This window comes from Malus domestica, chromosome 07, assembly GCF_042453785.1.
Source record: "Malus domestica chromosome 07, GDT2T_hap1".
Lineage (NCBI taxonomy): Eukaryota > Viridiplantae > Streptophyta > Magnoliopsida > Rosales > Rosaceae > Malus > Malus domestica.
In genome coordinates this window covers 35013543-35030606 of record NC_091667.1, presented here as the reverse complement: position 1 = coordinate 35030606, position 17064 = coordinate 35013543, and the positions used below count along the sequence as shown (strand labels likewise).

Genomic DNA, 17064 nt, shown 5'->3' with positions numbered 1-17064 from the left:
GAACTGCAAGCTCCAGCCCATAGGGCAATTGGGCAGGCCTCCGGGGGGGGGGAGTGAAAGGCCCAACTGAAATCGATGACCAGAGAGTTCGAGGGCCAAGTGATATCAGCCACGTTATAAAATTAATATAAAATAAAAAATATTAATAAAAAATGTAAAAAATTAATAAAAATCCAAAAAAAAAAAACTAATAAAAAAATAAATAAAATCAATTCGGGCGTTTCATTCCCTAGCTTCGTTTCCACTGCCACCCCGCCACACTCGATCCCCGACCTTCGACCACTCCACTTCCCGCGCGCCTTCTTCTTTCTCTCCGACTTCTCTATCACTGAAAAACCCACACGCCGGGGAACCCCCACACGCCGCCACCTCAGCTCTACTGTAACAACGGCACTATGTCTCACAGTGCACCGATGGTGCATGCAAGACCATAGTCGCATTCCACATGCTCCATAGATTCAAGATATAAGGTTTTGAGGTTAAATTACTCAAGGAAATGGTGGTGATGGTGGCTAGTTTGCCACTGTGCTAGAGAGAAAGAGAGAGAGTTTGCGGAAGTGAGGGAACTCCCTGGAACCAATGCATGTTAGGTGGCTTATTCACAAGTATAGCCATCTTGCATGTATGACAGGCGGAATATATATATATATATATATATATATATATATATATGTTTTCTTTCCAACGAGTTCACCCAAGGAAAATGATAGGTGATATGTAACATCCTACATCGTCCGGGAAGTGATCCGTCCCAGGTCGGGATGTGACATTATATAAGCTCAATCTTTAGGGTACAAAGTCAATCTCAACTCCTATATTGTTTCCCTTTATTGAATTTCATAACCATTCATTGATCTGTCTTTCAAATTCTTCTATAAAAATAAAAATAAAAAAATTGCATAACTAAAGGACACGTGGTACAACAAGACCGATTAAAAATTTCATCCGAAATTACAAATAAAATTATTTTTTTATTATTTTATAAAATAAAAAATACTAATATTTTATTACCTATTGCCATGGCTATTTAGTTAGGGGTGAAGATGTAAAAGGCAGTTACGGTTCATTAAGACCAGTTACTATTCACTGAAGGCTATTCAATAGTGAGTTGCCCTAAAAGGCCTTTACAACGCTGAAGTTGCTCTTACACTGGCAGGAGTAATCCAAATCAAAGAAGGAAATGGTGCTTTCATATATGTTGGGGACATGGAAAGAGTTTAGTTATAGAGGTGAGTGAAGATTAAGATGCCCAAAAAGGAAGAGGGGAGTGAATAGGGCTAATCATCTACACAAAGGGTAAATCGTCAAAATGGTCCCTGAGATTTGCATAACTCATCACTTTGGTCCCTGAGATTCCAAATCGATAAAAGTGGTCCCTGAGATTGTCCACCATCCATCATTTTGGTCATTCCGTTTCGTGTCCCGGAACTCTTGGCCGGAAGTTTGGGCAATTTTCAAAACTTCGTAACTCAATTGTTTCTTAACCAAATTCGACCCATAATATATCAAAATGAAGATAGAAAATTGTAGAATAAGATTATACCTATTTCGAAGTCCAATGGTTTCCGGATATTGCCGAAAAATAGCCTCAAAGTTGACTGGTCCAAGTGAAAACTTGAAAACTCGCCGGAAATTAGGAAAACTTTAAACGTTCATAACTTCTTCAATACTCAACGAAATCAAGTGATTCAAAAATAAAAATCATACTTCTCGACGAGACAAAGAGAATGATACCTTTTTTATGGCTAAATCGCCGTGGTTTGGCCGAAAAACTGCTTGAAAGTGGCTATCTTGGTCTCGAGTTAGCCACTTTTGAGTCGTTTTCCAGCCAAACCACGGCGAGTTAGCCATCTAAAAAGGTATTACTCTCTTCGTCTCGTCGAGAAGTATGATTTTCATTTTTGAATCACTTGATTTCGTTGAGTATTGAAGAAGTTATGAACGTTTAACGTTTACCCAGTTTCCGGCAAGTTTTCAAGTTTTCACTCGGACCAGTCAACTTTGAGGCTATTTTCCGGAAATATTCGGCAACCATTGGGCTTTGAAATAAGTATAATCTTATTCTACACTTCCCATCTTCATTTTGATATATTATGGGTCGAATTTGGTTAAGAAACGATTGAGTTACGAAACTTTGAAAATTGCCCAAACTTCCGGCCAAGAGCTCCGGGACACTTAACAGAGTTTTTAACAGAATGACCAAAATGATGGATGGTGGACAATCTCAGTGACCACTTTTATCGATTTGGAATCTTAGGGACCAAAGTGATGAGTTATGCAAATCTCAATGACCATTTTGACGATTTACCCTCTACACAAACCCACATATATATTGAACTAAAACTCTTCATTACCTTAGCGTTAAAAATACACTTGCACTTTGTTAATCTCTTATATTAAGTAATTTATTGTAATTATCTTGTTGTAAGTTGTAGGAGGATGCTATAGGTGAGCTGAAATGCCTTTAAACTATCCGAGCCCTATTGGGGATTAGTCATATCCTTCATGGTGTAAGATACAATAGGCTTCGGAAAAAAATATCAAGTAATTTATTGTAACCATAATAAATTAGAACTTTGACAAATTAATCCATATGCATAACGAGATGTAATACCTGGGTTATTTGTTAGTTACTCTAGTGTAAATCATTCAAGAAAGTAAAACAATGATGGACCGAAAAAGAGGTGCAGATTTTCATATTTAAGTTTAACCAATCACCAATCTTCAAGAGGCAAACTTTTAACACTTGGAAGGGGAGAGCAGAAGTGCTTTATCAAATGCCAGGCCAAGAAAAATCCACCTCTGTCTATCTTTATGATATTTTTAGGGTTTGCGTCACTTCACTTTCGACTCCTTCCTTTGAATTGAGCTGTATGAGCTGTTCAGTTTCATCTTATTTACTTGTGTTTCTTTTACAGCATCATCGTAAATATATGTCATATTATTGTACTCATTTATATGGTGCAGATTGCCCTGCAGGCTTGTTACTCATTCAAATCTGGGAATTAGTTATGCGACATATAATAAAATGGATCAAGTTGTATCCTGTGGAATCGTCGTAGTACTTAGACCATATATATACATATATGTATAATATTTTTGCAAGATCCTGTGATGGCTCATTAGTATTGGTCGATATTATATGGCTAGTCTGCTATTTTTACATCTTCGGATTAAAATTTGGCTCTCGTTTACTAAAAATTATGTAATATTGCCATGATTACAGACGAACTTCTTATTATACTAAGCATAAATCCCCCTTGGACACAAATTTTGTAGAAAGGTATTGGAAAAGTCACATTGCGGTTCTACTATTTCCACACTGCTAAACCCTTTGGATTTTGGTCAACAACTTGGCCAAATGAAGTGAACATAATAACCATCACCATTCATGTACATATTGCGGCTACATGTACCAACCAGAAACACCAATATATTTGACCATAAAAAATAAAAAAAAACACCAATATATAATGTATACCCTGCAATTTCTCTCCATTTTCGCGGCATCACATTCTATTTGCTTCACTTTTCGAGTATTTTTATGCCAATCATTGAACCTTTGGATTTGGTCCAATTTTTGTTTTGAATGAATAGTGTGCCTATTGAAGAATGACCCAGCAACTCATAGGCAGTGACTTTATTAAAGGAATCTTCCGGAGCTGTAGCGAAAACAAATCATTAGAGAGCAATTGCAACTGCTTATGGACCCAAACCTAGGTGATCTATCCATGATCAGCATAAAGCTTGAGTGAAACTAAGTGGAGGTCCCAACCGACTAATGTTGAAGAATCATCGGATGAGTTGTGGTTAAGGGTGAATTGCCACTCGACCTAGAGTTAGCTGGTTCTCCTTGAAATGCGTTGAGGCGCAATAGTTGATTAGAAATCTAGGGGTAAAGCACTATTTTGGTTTGGGCCGTGAGAGCGAAACTAAATCCAAGCAAACTCTGAATACTAGATATGATCTCAAAATAGCAGGGGTCATTTATAAGCAAATATACATAGAAATGGAGTTTCAATTCGAGAGATTTTTCAGTGTATCGGAAATACAGTTCAGTACACTAAGTATCATAATACAAATGGTTGGATATTTAAAAAAAAAATGTCAACCACTTATATTATAACATCTAGTCTACCAAACAGTACTTCAGATACACAAAAAAATTTCTCTTTCAGTTCAAAGGTACTAATTATAACTATGAGGATATAATAATGTTTGGCATGGTCAAGTACTAATTAATGAACAATATTGCTAATCTAATCAGCATAGTGGTCATGTATATTAGGTATATAAAGGTAATGGGTTTATTCTTCTCGTCCTTATCAGTTGAAGAAAAATCAGACACACCACGAGTGGAATATATATTGGATATTAAATAAGAAGTTTAAGGTCTTATGTTTAATGATTTTTTACTATTATTGTCATACTCATTATACCATCAAGTCAAAATAACTTGAAATTGGATTTTAACTACCAAATGAGAAGTCTTTCCAGCGTTGGGAAATCGCACGATGATGATCAGGAGGAGGCTGGAATGCTTTTATGAGTCTTCTCGACCCACGAAAGAGTGAACTATCGTGACGAAGCCACTAGTTAGTCTATTTTCAAAGAAAAAAAAAACAAAACAAAAGAAGTCGTTAGGTACAAGTTTTATACCAACATGCATGTTCTTAAATACTATTACTGATTTTAACTATCATGTGGTATTTTTGTTCAAAAAAAAAAAAAACTATCATACAATATTTGACATTATACAGTTTAATTTCTTGCAGTTTAACGACCATAAGTTATTGTTTTACTCTCTTAAGAAGCATAAACGTTAGGCCATCTCTAACCGAGGGCTGGTCAGATGGCTCGTTTTAGCCCTCTGGCCCTCCAAGATTCCTCAAGATATTAATATTTTAATGAACAATACAGGGCCATATTTGCCTCTGTCTCCAACCGAGGGCCAGAGGGCCAGATGACTTGTTTTAGCCCTGTCACAAAAAACCATCTCCAACCGAAGGCCAAACATAATTTATTATTTAAATTTAAAAACAACAACTTATATTTAAAAACTACAAATTAAATTTAAAAACTACAAATTAAAATTTAAAAATTACAACGACTTAAATTTAATATCCATAATCAACATCATCTTCATCATCCGCCATTGTAAGAGGATAGTCAGAGGTAAACAATTGTCACCGAGACATAATTTCCTTTTTTTTCCTATCAAAATAGGCCTTACTCATTGGAGTGTAATTCGAAGTGTTCATTTCCACATTCTTATCATCCATCTCTTCTTGTATTTGTTTGGTCCGTTCTTCATGTCTGCACTTCCTTTCTTCCGCCTTAAGGGCATTTTGCTCCGCCAGTAATCGCAATGAGGCCGCCACTTCATGTTGAGCGGCGTAATCAGCATTTGCCTTGCCTTTTTCCCTCAACCTTCGGGCCTTGTTTCGTCCCACAGCCCTAGGTAAAGAACTTTCGGACGGAGTCGGATTTTCTACCCTTGTTTGTTGAATGGTAGGAGATCCATCTTCATTCATATCTACAGATGGGGATGCAGCTCCCAAAGGATCCACTCTATGTTGAGGTGGATCTTCAAATAACACCCACCCTTTACAAATTTCCCAACAACCGTGAAATTGAAAGGGTTTTGAGCTGCCCTCCATATACAATTCCTCCGCTTGGCGTACCTAGAAAATATAATTACAAAAATTTTAGTAAATAAATTCATGAAATTAAATGTAATATAATGACATATAATTACAAAAATTAAATGTAATATAATTAAACATTTAAAATAAACTGTGAAAACACTAACTTCGTCATAATAATTGGCGCCGCTTTCATGTCTACTTGCTGCTGCTAATAGTGCTTGATGCCATTTATTCAAACTTGGATGAAGATGTTTCTTCCATCTTGAAGAACAACTTTCGTGGTTTCGGGTATTCGGTGGAATTGTGCATTCGTAGAACTCTAAGTATTTTTTGGACACACGAGTCCAAACACCTTCACTTGTTTGAGAAATCCCCCTCACACTATCTTCTGAGACCCATCTATAAGCCTTGCAAAGAGCTTCATCTTCTTTTCGGGTCCAATCCCTACCTTTCATTGCAGATGAGGCCATTTTTTTTTTTTAAATGAAGGAAATATTGAAGGAAATTATTGAAAAATTGAAACAAATATTATAGATGAAGGAAATATTGCAAATGAAGTGAAGAAATATTATAGATGAAGGAAATATTGAAAAATTGAAACAAATATTATAGATGAAGGAAATTATTGAAAAAATATTAAAGGAAATTATTGAAAAATTGAAACAAATATTATAGATGAAGGAAATATTGGAAAATATATTGAAGGAAATATTGAGAAATATATTGAAGGAAATATTGAGAAATATATTGAAGGAAATATTGAAAAATATTGAAGAAGGAAATATTGCAAATGAAGTGAAGAATTGAGAGAACTTCACCATATTTATAGAAGAAAAGAAATGTTTAAAATTTAAAAAAAAAAAAAAAAACCCAAACGCTAGCTGAGTCAGCTAGTCGTTATATTAAAAAAAATTCAAAATATTAGTGTCGGTTATAATCGACACTAATAGTAAAACTATAAAAAAAAAAGAATTTCTCTTTAATGTTGTCGGTTATAACCGACAGCAATAGGAAACTATAAAAAAAAAAAAAATAGCCAGCCTGGGGCTGGCTGGCTGGCCGAAAGCAGCCAGCCCTTTGGCCCTTTGGCCTTTTGAAATTTCGTGGGGCCCTCCCAAATTCCCAAGCCCTCTGGCCTAGCCCTTGGTTGGAGACGGTTTAAGGGCTATTTTCGGCCCTCTGGCCCTCTGGACCATTTGGTTGGAAATGGCCTTATGTTCTCTAAATTCTGCGCAAATTGTAGTATACGCGTCTCAATTACTTGGAAATTGAGAAAATAGAAGTGGAAAAGCTGTCAAATAATACTATAACTATATCAATGATCTCAAACAACCTTACTATGTTGTAGCAATGTTATAGAAAATTCATCAATTTGATCTTTGAAAATTGTTCTCACAAATCCATTTTGTCCTTCGTTAGCTTTCTGTCAAATTTTCTGTTATTGTGCTGATGTGACACATGAGTAAGTAACATATCCAATCACAAGGTGCCATGTGGATTAGCCATAAAAACTAATTTTGTTAAAACTTGCTAATTCTTTTTGCAAACTATTCAGCGTTCTTTCTCTCTATGGAAGAAAGCTCGAGAGCTTCAAAATTGCTGCAAATCCAATAACAAATTTCCATCCTATAACCAATCTTCAACTGGAAAAATCTGAAAAATGTTTCAATTTCAACCTTATTTTTTCTAAGTTTCAATTTCAACCTAAAAAACCTTATTTTGACTTTTTCTCTTCCAAAAGGGAATATGGAGTTTGATGGTGATGTAAGAATATTTGATAAAAAAACATGGCAATTCCTCCTCAAAATTAAGAGTTTGAATTGGTTGCCTAGTCCACAGATTTCGACCGAGCGTAGAAGATAGTGCGGAGTTTCTAACTTTATTTTTTTCGCCCAAAAAAAAAAAAAGATTCTCTCCTCTCATTTTCCTCTTTTCTTCCCTCATTTTCGATTTGAACGGTTAAAATTAAGTCACGTCAACATTTTATATGAATTTTGTAGAGAAAAAAAGACAAAGTGAAAAATATGAGAGGAGAAAAGAAAAGAAGAATGGAGAGAATTCTACTCCCAAAAACTAGGTTGAGCTACAATCAATCTCACGAGTACCTCTGTGCCTCGGTGGAGCCTATGCAAATGGATGGGAAAGGGATCATCTCATGATCTCTTCCTCCTAATCCACAAAATCGGGAAATTTGTGCCGTTGAAATTTAATCTAATAACTAAAGTTATTATAACTTTTAAAGTAGATCTCTATTTGTAACCGTTAGATCAAATTTCAACGACACAGATCCCCTAATTTGATGAATTAAGATGAAGGGATCCGGAGAGGATCCCTTTCCGAATGGATGTACCTCTTCAAGGAGATGCTGCTCATTAAAGACAAGGAGCATGATGCTTTATGTTTTTAATTTTTTTTACTTATTTATTTTTAGTTTTGTCAATTTTAATTTCTAAATCTTTAAAAATATGAATAATTATTCCATGTGGCATCACACAATTAAATAAATAGAATCTATTCGTTTGCCATATCAACATACTAATAGAAAGTTAACGGATAGTTAGTGGAATGACTAAATTATTATGCAAGACCCATTTTAAGGAATTGATCAATTTTCTATTTCAATTACCATTTTAATTGGAAGGTGCAATTTCAACAACCTATCACGATACAACCTTATTCTTAAATATTACTATTGTTTATCAAATCAACTATTGATATGATGAGATGATTTGTATATAATATATGTATACTACTATTTTGACTATTAACTATGGATATGATGAGACGATTTGTCGGTAAAAATCTAGGGGGGATACTTTGTTAGTTTCCAACTTTCAATATCCATAATACAAGGAAACAAAACAAAAGTTTAAAAGTTGTTCTTTGTTTTTCAATCTTTTGGGTAACAATATCCATAAAACAAGGAAACAAAACAAAAGTTTAAAAGTTGTTCTTTGTTTTTCAATCTTTTGGGTTGGTACCTCACCTTACAAAACGTGTTGGCTGAACTAGAAGTTCCAATTTCCAAACCTTAAAATAATGTCACACTAGCTTAAACATAACAATAAAAGAAGTTTTGCGTATCTGACCTAGAACCGATCGATCAGATCCCACATAAAATATTCCATAAAAACAGATTCTACTTGAACTTAATTAATGATTATATCCCATGTGTAATCTTGATTATCTTAAACGTTCCCTGTTTATTTTTTTTTAAAGGGATTAGTTCATTACTTCGTCAAGCCAATCTACTATTTTGGAGACCGAAAAGACTCACGGTGACATTTCAGTCTTTTTCTGATCACCATCGTATGATTTACCGATGTTAGGAATTTAACCTAAAACAGGCCGTGTGAAATACAAACCTGGAATTCATTCTCAACCATCGGGGCACTCCGTAGTGATTAAAAGTTCCCTATTTATCAAATACTAAACAAAATTAGTGCTCTTGTTTGTTACAAAACATGTTCAAATTAACCATGCATGCATCCATGTTTCAACTGTCAACACGCTCGCTTGCTCAACGTGTGAGGACGGGAGACTACATTATTTGCTTTTTCTTAGTTGGGAAAATTGCCTAGTTTCTAACTTTCCGTAAATCTTATGAATATCAACACAATTAAAGGAAAGAAAGATTATTATACTAAGCTTAAGTATGTTACGCGACCGACCGTTCTTCACTAATAATAAGGCACTAAAAATACGCTAGCTAGTAGCTGGTTCTTGGCAATTTGACTGTTTTTAACACTTAATTAATCAAATTATCAACCATTAAATTATTGAGAGCTTTAACGAAAAGCTTCCGGTACTATTTATTTTAACGAAAAATCATATTTTTACACTAAAAAGTCAACCCTGATAATATTCACTTTACCTTTTATTTTGTTCTTATCGTTAAAACTTAAAGTTTTCAAATATTTTTCATTAATTTTTCTTAAATTATTAGATTATCGAGTTTTGTGTTGGGTTTTGGGTCTAAGCCTCTTGTCTCTTCCAATATTGGAGATCTTAAACAATTTGCATGGTTAACGTAAGCAAAGTTTTGAAGCTGATGTCATGTGTATTTCACTTTTTTTTTTCTTATTTGCCCCCTAAACTCTCGAGTTTTCGGCTTTGGTCCTTTTATTTTGTCTCAAATTAGCTCATAAACTTTTGAAAAGTGTGATTGTTAAGGATAGAAAGTGTATTGTTATAAACGTTAATAGAGTAGCACGTGACGACTAGAATGCTCTTCATCTCTTGGCACGCGTCCACTTATGTTTGAGAGTAGGCATATATGCTAAAAAATGGGCCAAACAAACAAATCTAATCTATCATTTTGGTTGGCTTAGTCTCTTTTAACGAGAACATGTGGTCTAATATCATAATGGATAAAATGTTAGCTTTTTATTTATGTGTTCTGGATTCGAAACTCTTTCTTCTAAATTATTGTTATAGTTTAGAACCATTTTCTCAATTATAATAAATTTTGAAAAATTATTTGAAAAAAGTGAGGACGATTTAAACTGACTAAACCATAAAAAAGTTTCACTACAGGAAAATCGACAATAAGCAACATGATATAATAAATATTATTTTTAACATGTGTTTTTTTAGTAGTTTTTGGGTCAAAAAACAATTCATTCTACTAAAAATAAATAATCAAAGAATACCTGACCATAGCTATACCTCTCCTGTTTAACAGAGCGTAAGGAAGGGGCAAAATAACCTACTAAAATTCAAGGGTAATTTTGTAATTAACTTAGTAGAATGGTTGTAGTAGTAACAACGCGGAACTAGGTTTGAAGATTCTCTGGTCTTCCTCCTACCTCTTTTGCTTAGTCGTTGACTCTCTTTCATTTCCCTCCTATTCAAAATCATCAAATCACAAAGTGAGATGTTGAGATATATAATTTTGGTGTTTAGCTGTAGCTTATGGGAAGGGAAAAGCACATGAAGGCTGAAACGGTCAGCAACTCGACTTCCTCCTCTTGCTCTAAACTTTGAACCCCCTAATTCCTATGACCAAAGACTGGTCTCCCATGAAGAAATTCCACTCGGATCTTCTCAGTCAAACTTCTCGATTTCTTTCCCTCACTTTCTTTTGATTCAAAAACAACCTTCCCTTAAATCCCCATAACCATCTCTCCCTCTCCTTCCTCATCAATTTTCCACCATCAGATTCTTCCCATCTCACTAATCGGTCATTACACACACGAATCCAAAACACGAAAACTCAGCTTAGTTACGCAGTTACGCTTCACACAAATCTGTCTCCCCCTTCTTGTTTTGGTTGTTTCCGTCTCCGATTGGAAACCCAGTTCTTGTTTTTGTTATATTTCCCGTTGGCCCGACCCCGAAATCTTGACAGATAACTTTGTTCCTGTATCTCTCATGTGCTACTGTTAACAGATGGAGAACTGCAATATACATTGGGAGCAAAGGAGTCTTGTAAATGAGCTAGCACAAGGGAGGGAGCTGGCTAGGCAGCTACAGATCGATCTCAACGCTCCATCTTCCTCTCATGGAACCCGGGAACTGCTTGTTCAAAAGATCGTACTATCGTACGAAAAGGCGCTCTCCATTCTGAACTCTATCGGCTCACCCTCAGGGTGTGAGCAACAACAGCCCACAGGTCATGTCGCAACTCGAATGGTTGAGTCTCCGCCCCATTCACTAAATGGAAGCCCCTGGAGTGAGGACTCCGACCACGACAACAAAGATTCCTCTAGGAAGAGGTTAATATAGAAAGAGATTTTCGTGATTATGTTTTCGTACTTAAGGTGACGTTCATTGGTGGTCATTTTGAATTTTCGTGAATGTTGCAGGAAAACTCTGCCAAGGTGGACACAACAAATAAGAGTTTCATCTGGTATGAGGCTTGAGGGGCCTCTTGATGATGGATTTAGTTGGAGAAAGTATGGCCAGAAGGACATACTTGGAGCCAGATATCCAAGGTATAGGACTTTACATTTTCTTCATACATTTCTTCAAATTAACTACAATTATATACTTCAATTGCTATGACATTAACAAGTCTCTTTGTGGCAAGGAAAACTTAGTTATCTCTATTGTATATTCCAGATCTCTATGTCATTTTCATCATATCTTTCTCATCAAATGACTGTCATGTGATGAGACAGACAGATAGAAAAATGATATTCAACAATTTCACGAGTATTCTTCTTTCTTATACAATCATGTAAGATAATGACGACTAAAATTGTCCACACAAGTTAAATTACAAGAAGCTCTATATAGTAAATATAAGATAGCATGACTTGATCATTTGAACAATTTGTTACCCTTTATGACTGGTCAACTGAACCGTCGACCAAAAAACTTCATGCAAGTGCATAACATTAGATTTGTTCACCTTGGCAGAGGCTACTACCGGTGCACTCACCGAAACGTCCAGGACTGTTTTGCCACAAAGCAAGTCCAACGTTCCGACGAAGACCCAACGATCTTCGAAATTACATACAGAGGAAGGCACACATGTACACAAGCCTCTCCCGGCACAAGTACTCCCCCTTCACCGTCACCGTTGCCGCCCGAAAGGACGGAACCGCAGAATAACCTAGTGGAATCTCAACAAAATCAGCAACATTCGCAACAAAACATGCTCTTAAACATACCGGAAGGCCTCAGAGTCATTAGTGAAGGGTTAGACATTAGCGAGGAACTGTTCCCCTCCTTCAACAATCCCTCACCACTGAACAACAATTATCTGGGAAGTTTTTCTCCTCCCTTTGCGGGACCTACAACTTCAGGAACAAACTATTTCTCAATGTCTCAGCAGGGTTTTGGAGCTGAACAAAATTTTCAGAGTGGAGATATAATCTCGCCTGCAACTTCAGCTGCCAACTCTCCAAGTGTTGGTTTGGATTTCCCATTTGGTCAGGATGATCACTTGTTCCCCAACTTCTCATTTGACGGTCCAGGGTTCTTTTCCTAATTTCATAGGCTCCCACAATACAGAAAGTGAGGGAAATTAATTAGCATATAAAATTTGAAATAAGCATTTTGAATTTTAGGTATATTTTCTTCGTAGCATCAGTGAGAAACATTAGAAGGTTGTGTAGTGTAACATCTGTTAAGCTGTTTGATATATGTTCCATTTAGGGAAAAAAGAAAACAGATGTAACTTTTCCAATTTTATTCAGATAAACAAACTGAATAAATTTTTTTTCTATATCTTTTTTATTAAGGGCCGAATCAGGAGTGATATCTAAATCGACTCATGCAGAGGCCCATTGCAGAGTAGCTAGGTTTGGCCCAGTATCTCTTTTCCTTTTATTTGAAGGATATTTTATTCTAAACCAAACTACAGGGAGATTCGAACTTTGCATATAGAAGGACGAATAATGTATGCATACAAATATATACTTCCCAGCCTCAAAACATGTTGTTAACCAAAAGAGGCATCTCAGATGAAAAAAACCAATGGAACTTGTAACAATTTGCCCCACTTTATTGATGTGTGTTACAATGTTCTTGTATACATGTCTATTCTTTTAGGGTTTGGTAATCATGAGCCACCTAGCGCTACAAACTAGAATTTAGTTTGATTTGGAGGGAAAACGATGTCCAACTTATAGGCAAAGATCTTTATATGGATACATAACATAAGGGTCTCACATCTTCGTCTTCGTTGCATTTGATTTTGACCTACTCTCAACAAATGGTTATAGTACTAGAAGTCTAGTACCCATCATTTAATTTCAAAAAAATGAAGTTGAAAGAAAGGGGTAAACACGATGTAAATTAATTTGCGTTTTACAATAATATGTGTGACAGTGAGTTTATACTTTATGGAACATTAAAACTAATTCATGTTTTATAGCACAAGTGAATTGGTTATGCCAGATGATAATGTTTAAGACTTAGCTATATAGGAGAATGTCAAGTCTCATTATATAACATTAGTAATTAAATACTTTCCATAAGTAGAAGCAAGAAGAAGTTATATAACTTCCTTCTTTCTTGTTTGGAAATTAATTATCAGATCCAAGGAGTAGTATCCATGCATGGACAATATATTCACATCCACATGTAGCTTTTTCGTTCATTAATAAAAAAGAAATGTGAAATTAAAATTCATGCATGTATGTATACATGAAATAAGACCTTGAGATTGCTTAATTGAAAATTACAAAGGGTTACCCTAGCTAGGCTAGCTAAAAGTAAAACAAAGTTATTACTGATCTACAATTACATTGGTTAATAAGAATATGGCAAAATGCATGGCTTTCCACATTCTATTTAGTAGCACCATTTCGGAGATGAGAGACAAATAGAGAGTTGGAGTTAGGGCAATTTTGATCGACTGATGAAATATGATATCTACCGTGGGATATTTTAGTGTACTCCGGGATATTCTATATTTTGGAACTTTTAATTGTTAGATCGTTGATTAAAAATATAATAATTAAAGATCTAACGATTAAAATTTTCAATGTATAAAATACTTCGAAGCACTATAAAATTCTCAAGCTAGGAGACTCAATTAGCAGAATGTTTGCTGGATTTGGTGAGCGAGTTCCTCGGCACTAAGTTGGCATTCAATTCCAATCTAGCAAGAAAGCAAGAAAGCACATACCAATCATTAGCAGCTAGCTTCAATAAAATCACAATTTAGTCACCCCATTATTCAAACAATCCCTTTTTTAATATATACATCTGTACTTGGTAGCTAGAAAATCAATGTCTGAAAGTGAAAGATGCCCTAGTTTTCAACACTTTTTAAAATCATACACGTACGGTCCAACGGAGTACACATATATCGCTGATTTATCTGTAAAACATGAAATGAAATTACTGCAAGTATAGTACAATGTGAGATGATGTCCATGGCAACTAGCTAGCTAGCAAACATATATTTACGTATCATATGATCTGGTAAAAGTGATAATACCCTCTATGCATTTAACATTTTACTATTTCAAGGTTTAGATATGTCGATTGCTTTAGTTTTTATATTGTATTTCCAGGTAGTTAACACACATTACGATGTTGTTGGTGTCTATTAGCCACTAATATCATGTTGGGGGTGATTGTCAACTACTAATAGAAGTGGATATATCACAATGCATCAATGGCTGACATCACCCGCAACCAATGTAGCACATCTCTTTAATACAAAAGTCTGACAGGGTTGGTTTGCTAAGCAAATATTTTTAAACCAAATCTAAAACTAGTAACTTATTAACGAAAGTAAAAAAGTTAATCAATCATGTATTTAAGTAAAATGAAAATAAAATACCTTGATGGTGAAGGAATTAAGCATGGTTTCGTCAACGGTGGTGACACTGACATGGAGAATTTCAAGCGAAAGGTCTTCAAGAGCGGAAATGATTTTGAGAGCCTGTCCGGGTATCGGAGGAGACACTGTTTTCAAAAGAACATTTGGACCGGAAAATTTCACCTCCACGTCCGCAATGGCGGACTTGGAGTTGGCAAAAAGCTCGTTCAGATTGTCGACACTATTATTAATAGAGGAAGTAGCACTTGAAGAAGTAGGGGATGGCTCAAGTGATGAGCTAGCAGCCATTGTTGGATTAGAAATCAGATAATTACTAATAATATTAGCAGCTGCAGGTAATATTTGTGGTTGTTGCAATATTGTCCTGGCTGCCGTGGACTTATAAGGGCTGGTGGGTTGTGGAGTTCTTGGGCTGATGGGTGGTAAGCTGCTGCCGCCGAGCCTAGGGCTGAGAGGTGGCTTTCTAGGGCTGAGAACTGGTGGTGAGGGACCAGGTGGCCTTGGACTTGAAACCTGCTGCAACCTAGGGCTGCTTAACACTTCACAGCTGTATGCTTTTCGTTGCTTTTTGGCTTCAAGTGATTGAAGAACTTGCTGCAGCTCATTGATGTAATCAACCACCCCTCCAATGATTGATGCTTGATCTCCCTGAGGAATCAATTAAGCCAAAAAATTAGGTACAATATATATATACATACATACAATTGCACTAAACAATTCATATATATATATATATATATATCATACGCATTTGAAAAAGGATGGAAAAAAGAAGAATAATTTGTTTGTTCTTTTTTTTTTAAGAATACATCGACGGTGCAAGGAAAATTTTATTAAATAAGATGAATCACTTCATGCTTAGTTAATAACTTAATACTCAATAGTGCTGTGTTTCTACTTTTTTCTTTTAAGTTTGAGGTTGATGGTGAAGGTACGAAACATATGCCGGAAAAAAAGAAGAAAAAGAAAATGGGAGCTGTTATTGTTTATTGGCAGTTTGTCACTGCAAAAATATCACCCAAATAAAATAGAAGGCAGGATACTGACTCGTTTAACATAGAAACAAGGCATAAGAGAGCGCAAGACAGTCAAGTGGTCGTTCATTTGCTTTCTGCGGTTGCGCTCCACCGTTATATGAGACATCCGCCCTCCATCCTGATCTGAAGAATTTGTGGTTGTTGTGGTGGCAGTGGCGGTGGGGGTGGCAGCTGATGAGAGCTTGAGTCTCTTGGTTTTGGGTGGAGAGTTAGTTTCATCAAACTCGGTTTTATCAGCTGAGGAGGAGAGGTCTTTTGGTGATGAGCTAAAAACAGCAAGTAGTTGGTCATCATCGAATGGTGCTGAAGCTAACGGGGAAGGAAAGTCTACGACTCCGCCGCCTCCTCCTCCAAACCCATGATCATCTAAGCTCTGTAATATGCTAAAAAGATCATCCCCCGGAGTTCCCAAGTTACAATTGGTATCGCTGTAGCAGTACTGCTCATGTTCTTCGAGAAAATCAGATGAACGGTCGTGATCTTCCATGGCCATCTATGGTGGCTGGATATATAGCTTTGGTTGGCCAAAAAAAAAACAAAAGAAAAGGAACAAGAAGCTAACAAAAGGCAAAAAGACGAAAAGTGAGGGGGGGAGGGATTGTCAAGATCAAGAGAAAGTATGTATGGAATATGTAGTGGTAGCTAAGTATACGAAAAGAAGTAAATAAGAGAGGCTCAGGTGAAAGGGACTAAACCATCACCATCATCTCTCTGTTTTTCATTTTTATCATGCATGGGCTTTGGCTTTTGGCTCTGGCTTGCTTGGTTGCAGTACTGTGCATGAGAGAGAGAGAGAGAGAGAGAGAGAGGTTAATTCCTATTCAATTTTCTTGGTTCTGATTCAACCGTTAGATTTATGTCTGCGTGGATCTTGTACAGAAATCAAGGAGGCACCAATGGAACACAGAATCCCAAGAAATTATATGAATACATAATATTAAAAAAAAAAAACAGATTAAATAATTGTCGACTAGGGTAAAATTGGGATTTTCCCTGTTAGTAATGTGGATTCTTCAGTTTAACTTGCTATAAATGGAAGATGACAAAAATCGTGGTGTATATATGTCATTCATTAGGGTTACTACAAAACCATTGATGTTGTATAATTACACAGTAACTTGTCAGGTAGCTAGGG

At 35.9% G+C, this 17064-nt stretch overlaps 2 protein-coding genes across 2 annotated transcripts; one reads left to right on the top strand and one right to left on the bottom strand.

Annotated features, from left to right (window-relative positions):
* The first annotated feature begins 10733 nt into the window (after positions 1-10733).
* On the top strand, positions 10734-12833 carry LOC114826178 (probable WRKY transcription factor 53). The gene is made up of 3 exons (XM_029106198.2): positions 10734-11365; positions 11456-11584; positions 12012-12833. Exons 1-3 carry the CDS (start codon positions 11040-11042, stop codon positions 12583-12585), a joined length of 1029 nt encoding a protein of 342 aa, XP_028962031.1. The 5' UTR covers positions 10734-11039; the 3' UTR covers positions 12586-12833.
* An 882-nt stretch (positions 12834-13715) lies between these two features.
* On the bottom strand, positions 13716-16757 carry LOC103439848 (transcription factor SPEECHLESS). The gene is made up of 3 exons (XM_008378469.4): positions 15940-16757; positions 14893-15540; positions 13716-14202 (listed from the first exon to the last, which is right to left on the bottom strand). Exons 1-3 carry the CDS (start codon positions 16420-16422, stop codon positions 14137-14139), a joined length of 1197 nt encoding a protein of 398 aa, XP_008376691.1. The 5' UTR covers positions 16423-16757; the 3' UTR covers positions 13716-14136.
* Between the last annotated feature and the right edge of the window lie 307 nt (positions 16758-17064).

Coding starts and splice junctions, on each gene's coding strand:
- LOC114826178 (XM_029106198.2), top strand. CDS start 11,040: ATGGAGAACTGCAATATACATTGGGAGCAAAGGAGTCTTGTAAATGAG. Junction 11,366..11,455: donor AAAGATTCCTCTAGGAAGAG/GTTAATATAGAA, acceptor TGAATGTTGCAG/GAAAACTCTGCCAAGGTGGA. Junction 11,585..12,011: donor CTTGGAGCCAGATATCCAAG/GTATAGGACTTT, acceptor TCACCTTGGCAG/AGGCTACTACCGGTGCACTC.
- LOC103439848 (XM_008378469.4), bottom strand. CDS start 16,422: ATGGCCATGGAAGATCACGACCGTTCATCTGATTTTCTCGAAGAACAT. Junction 15,541..15,939: donor CTTGTTTCTATGTTAAACGA/GTCAGTATCCTG, acceptor TTGATTCCTCAG/GGAGATCAAGCATCAATCAT. Junction 14,203..14,892: donor TTAATTCCTTCACCATCAAG/GTATTTTATTTT, acceptor CTTTCTTGCTAG/ATTGGAATTGAATGCCAACT.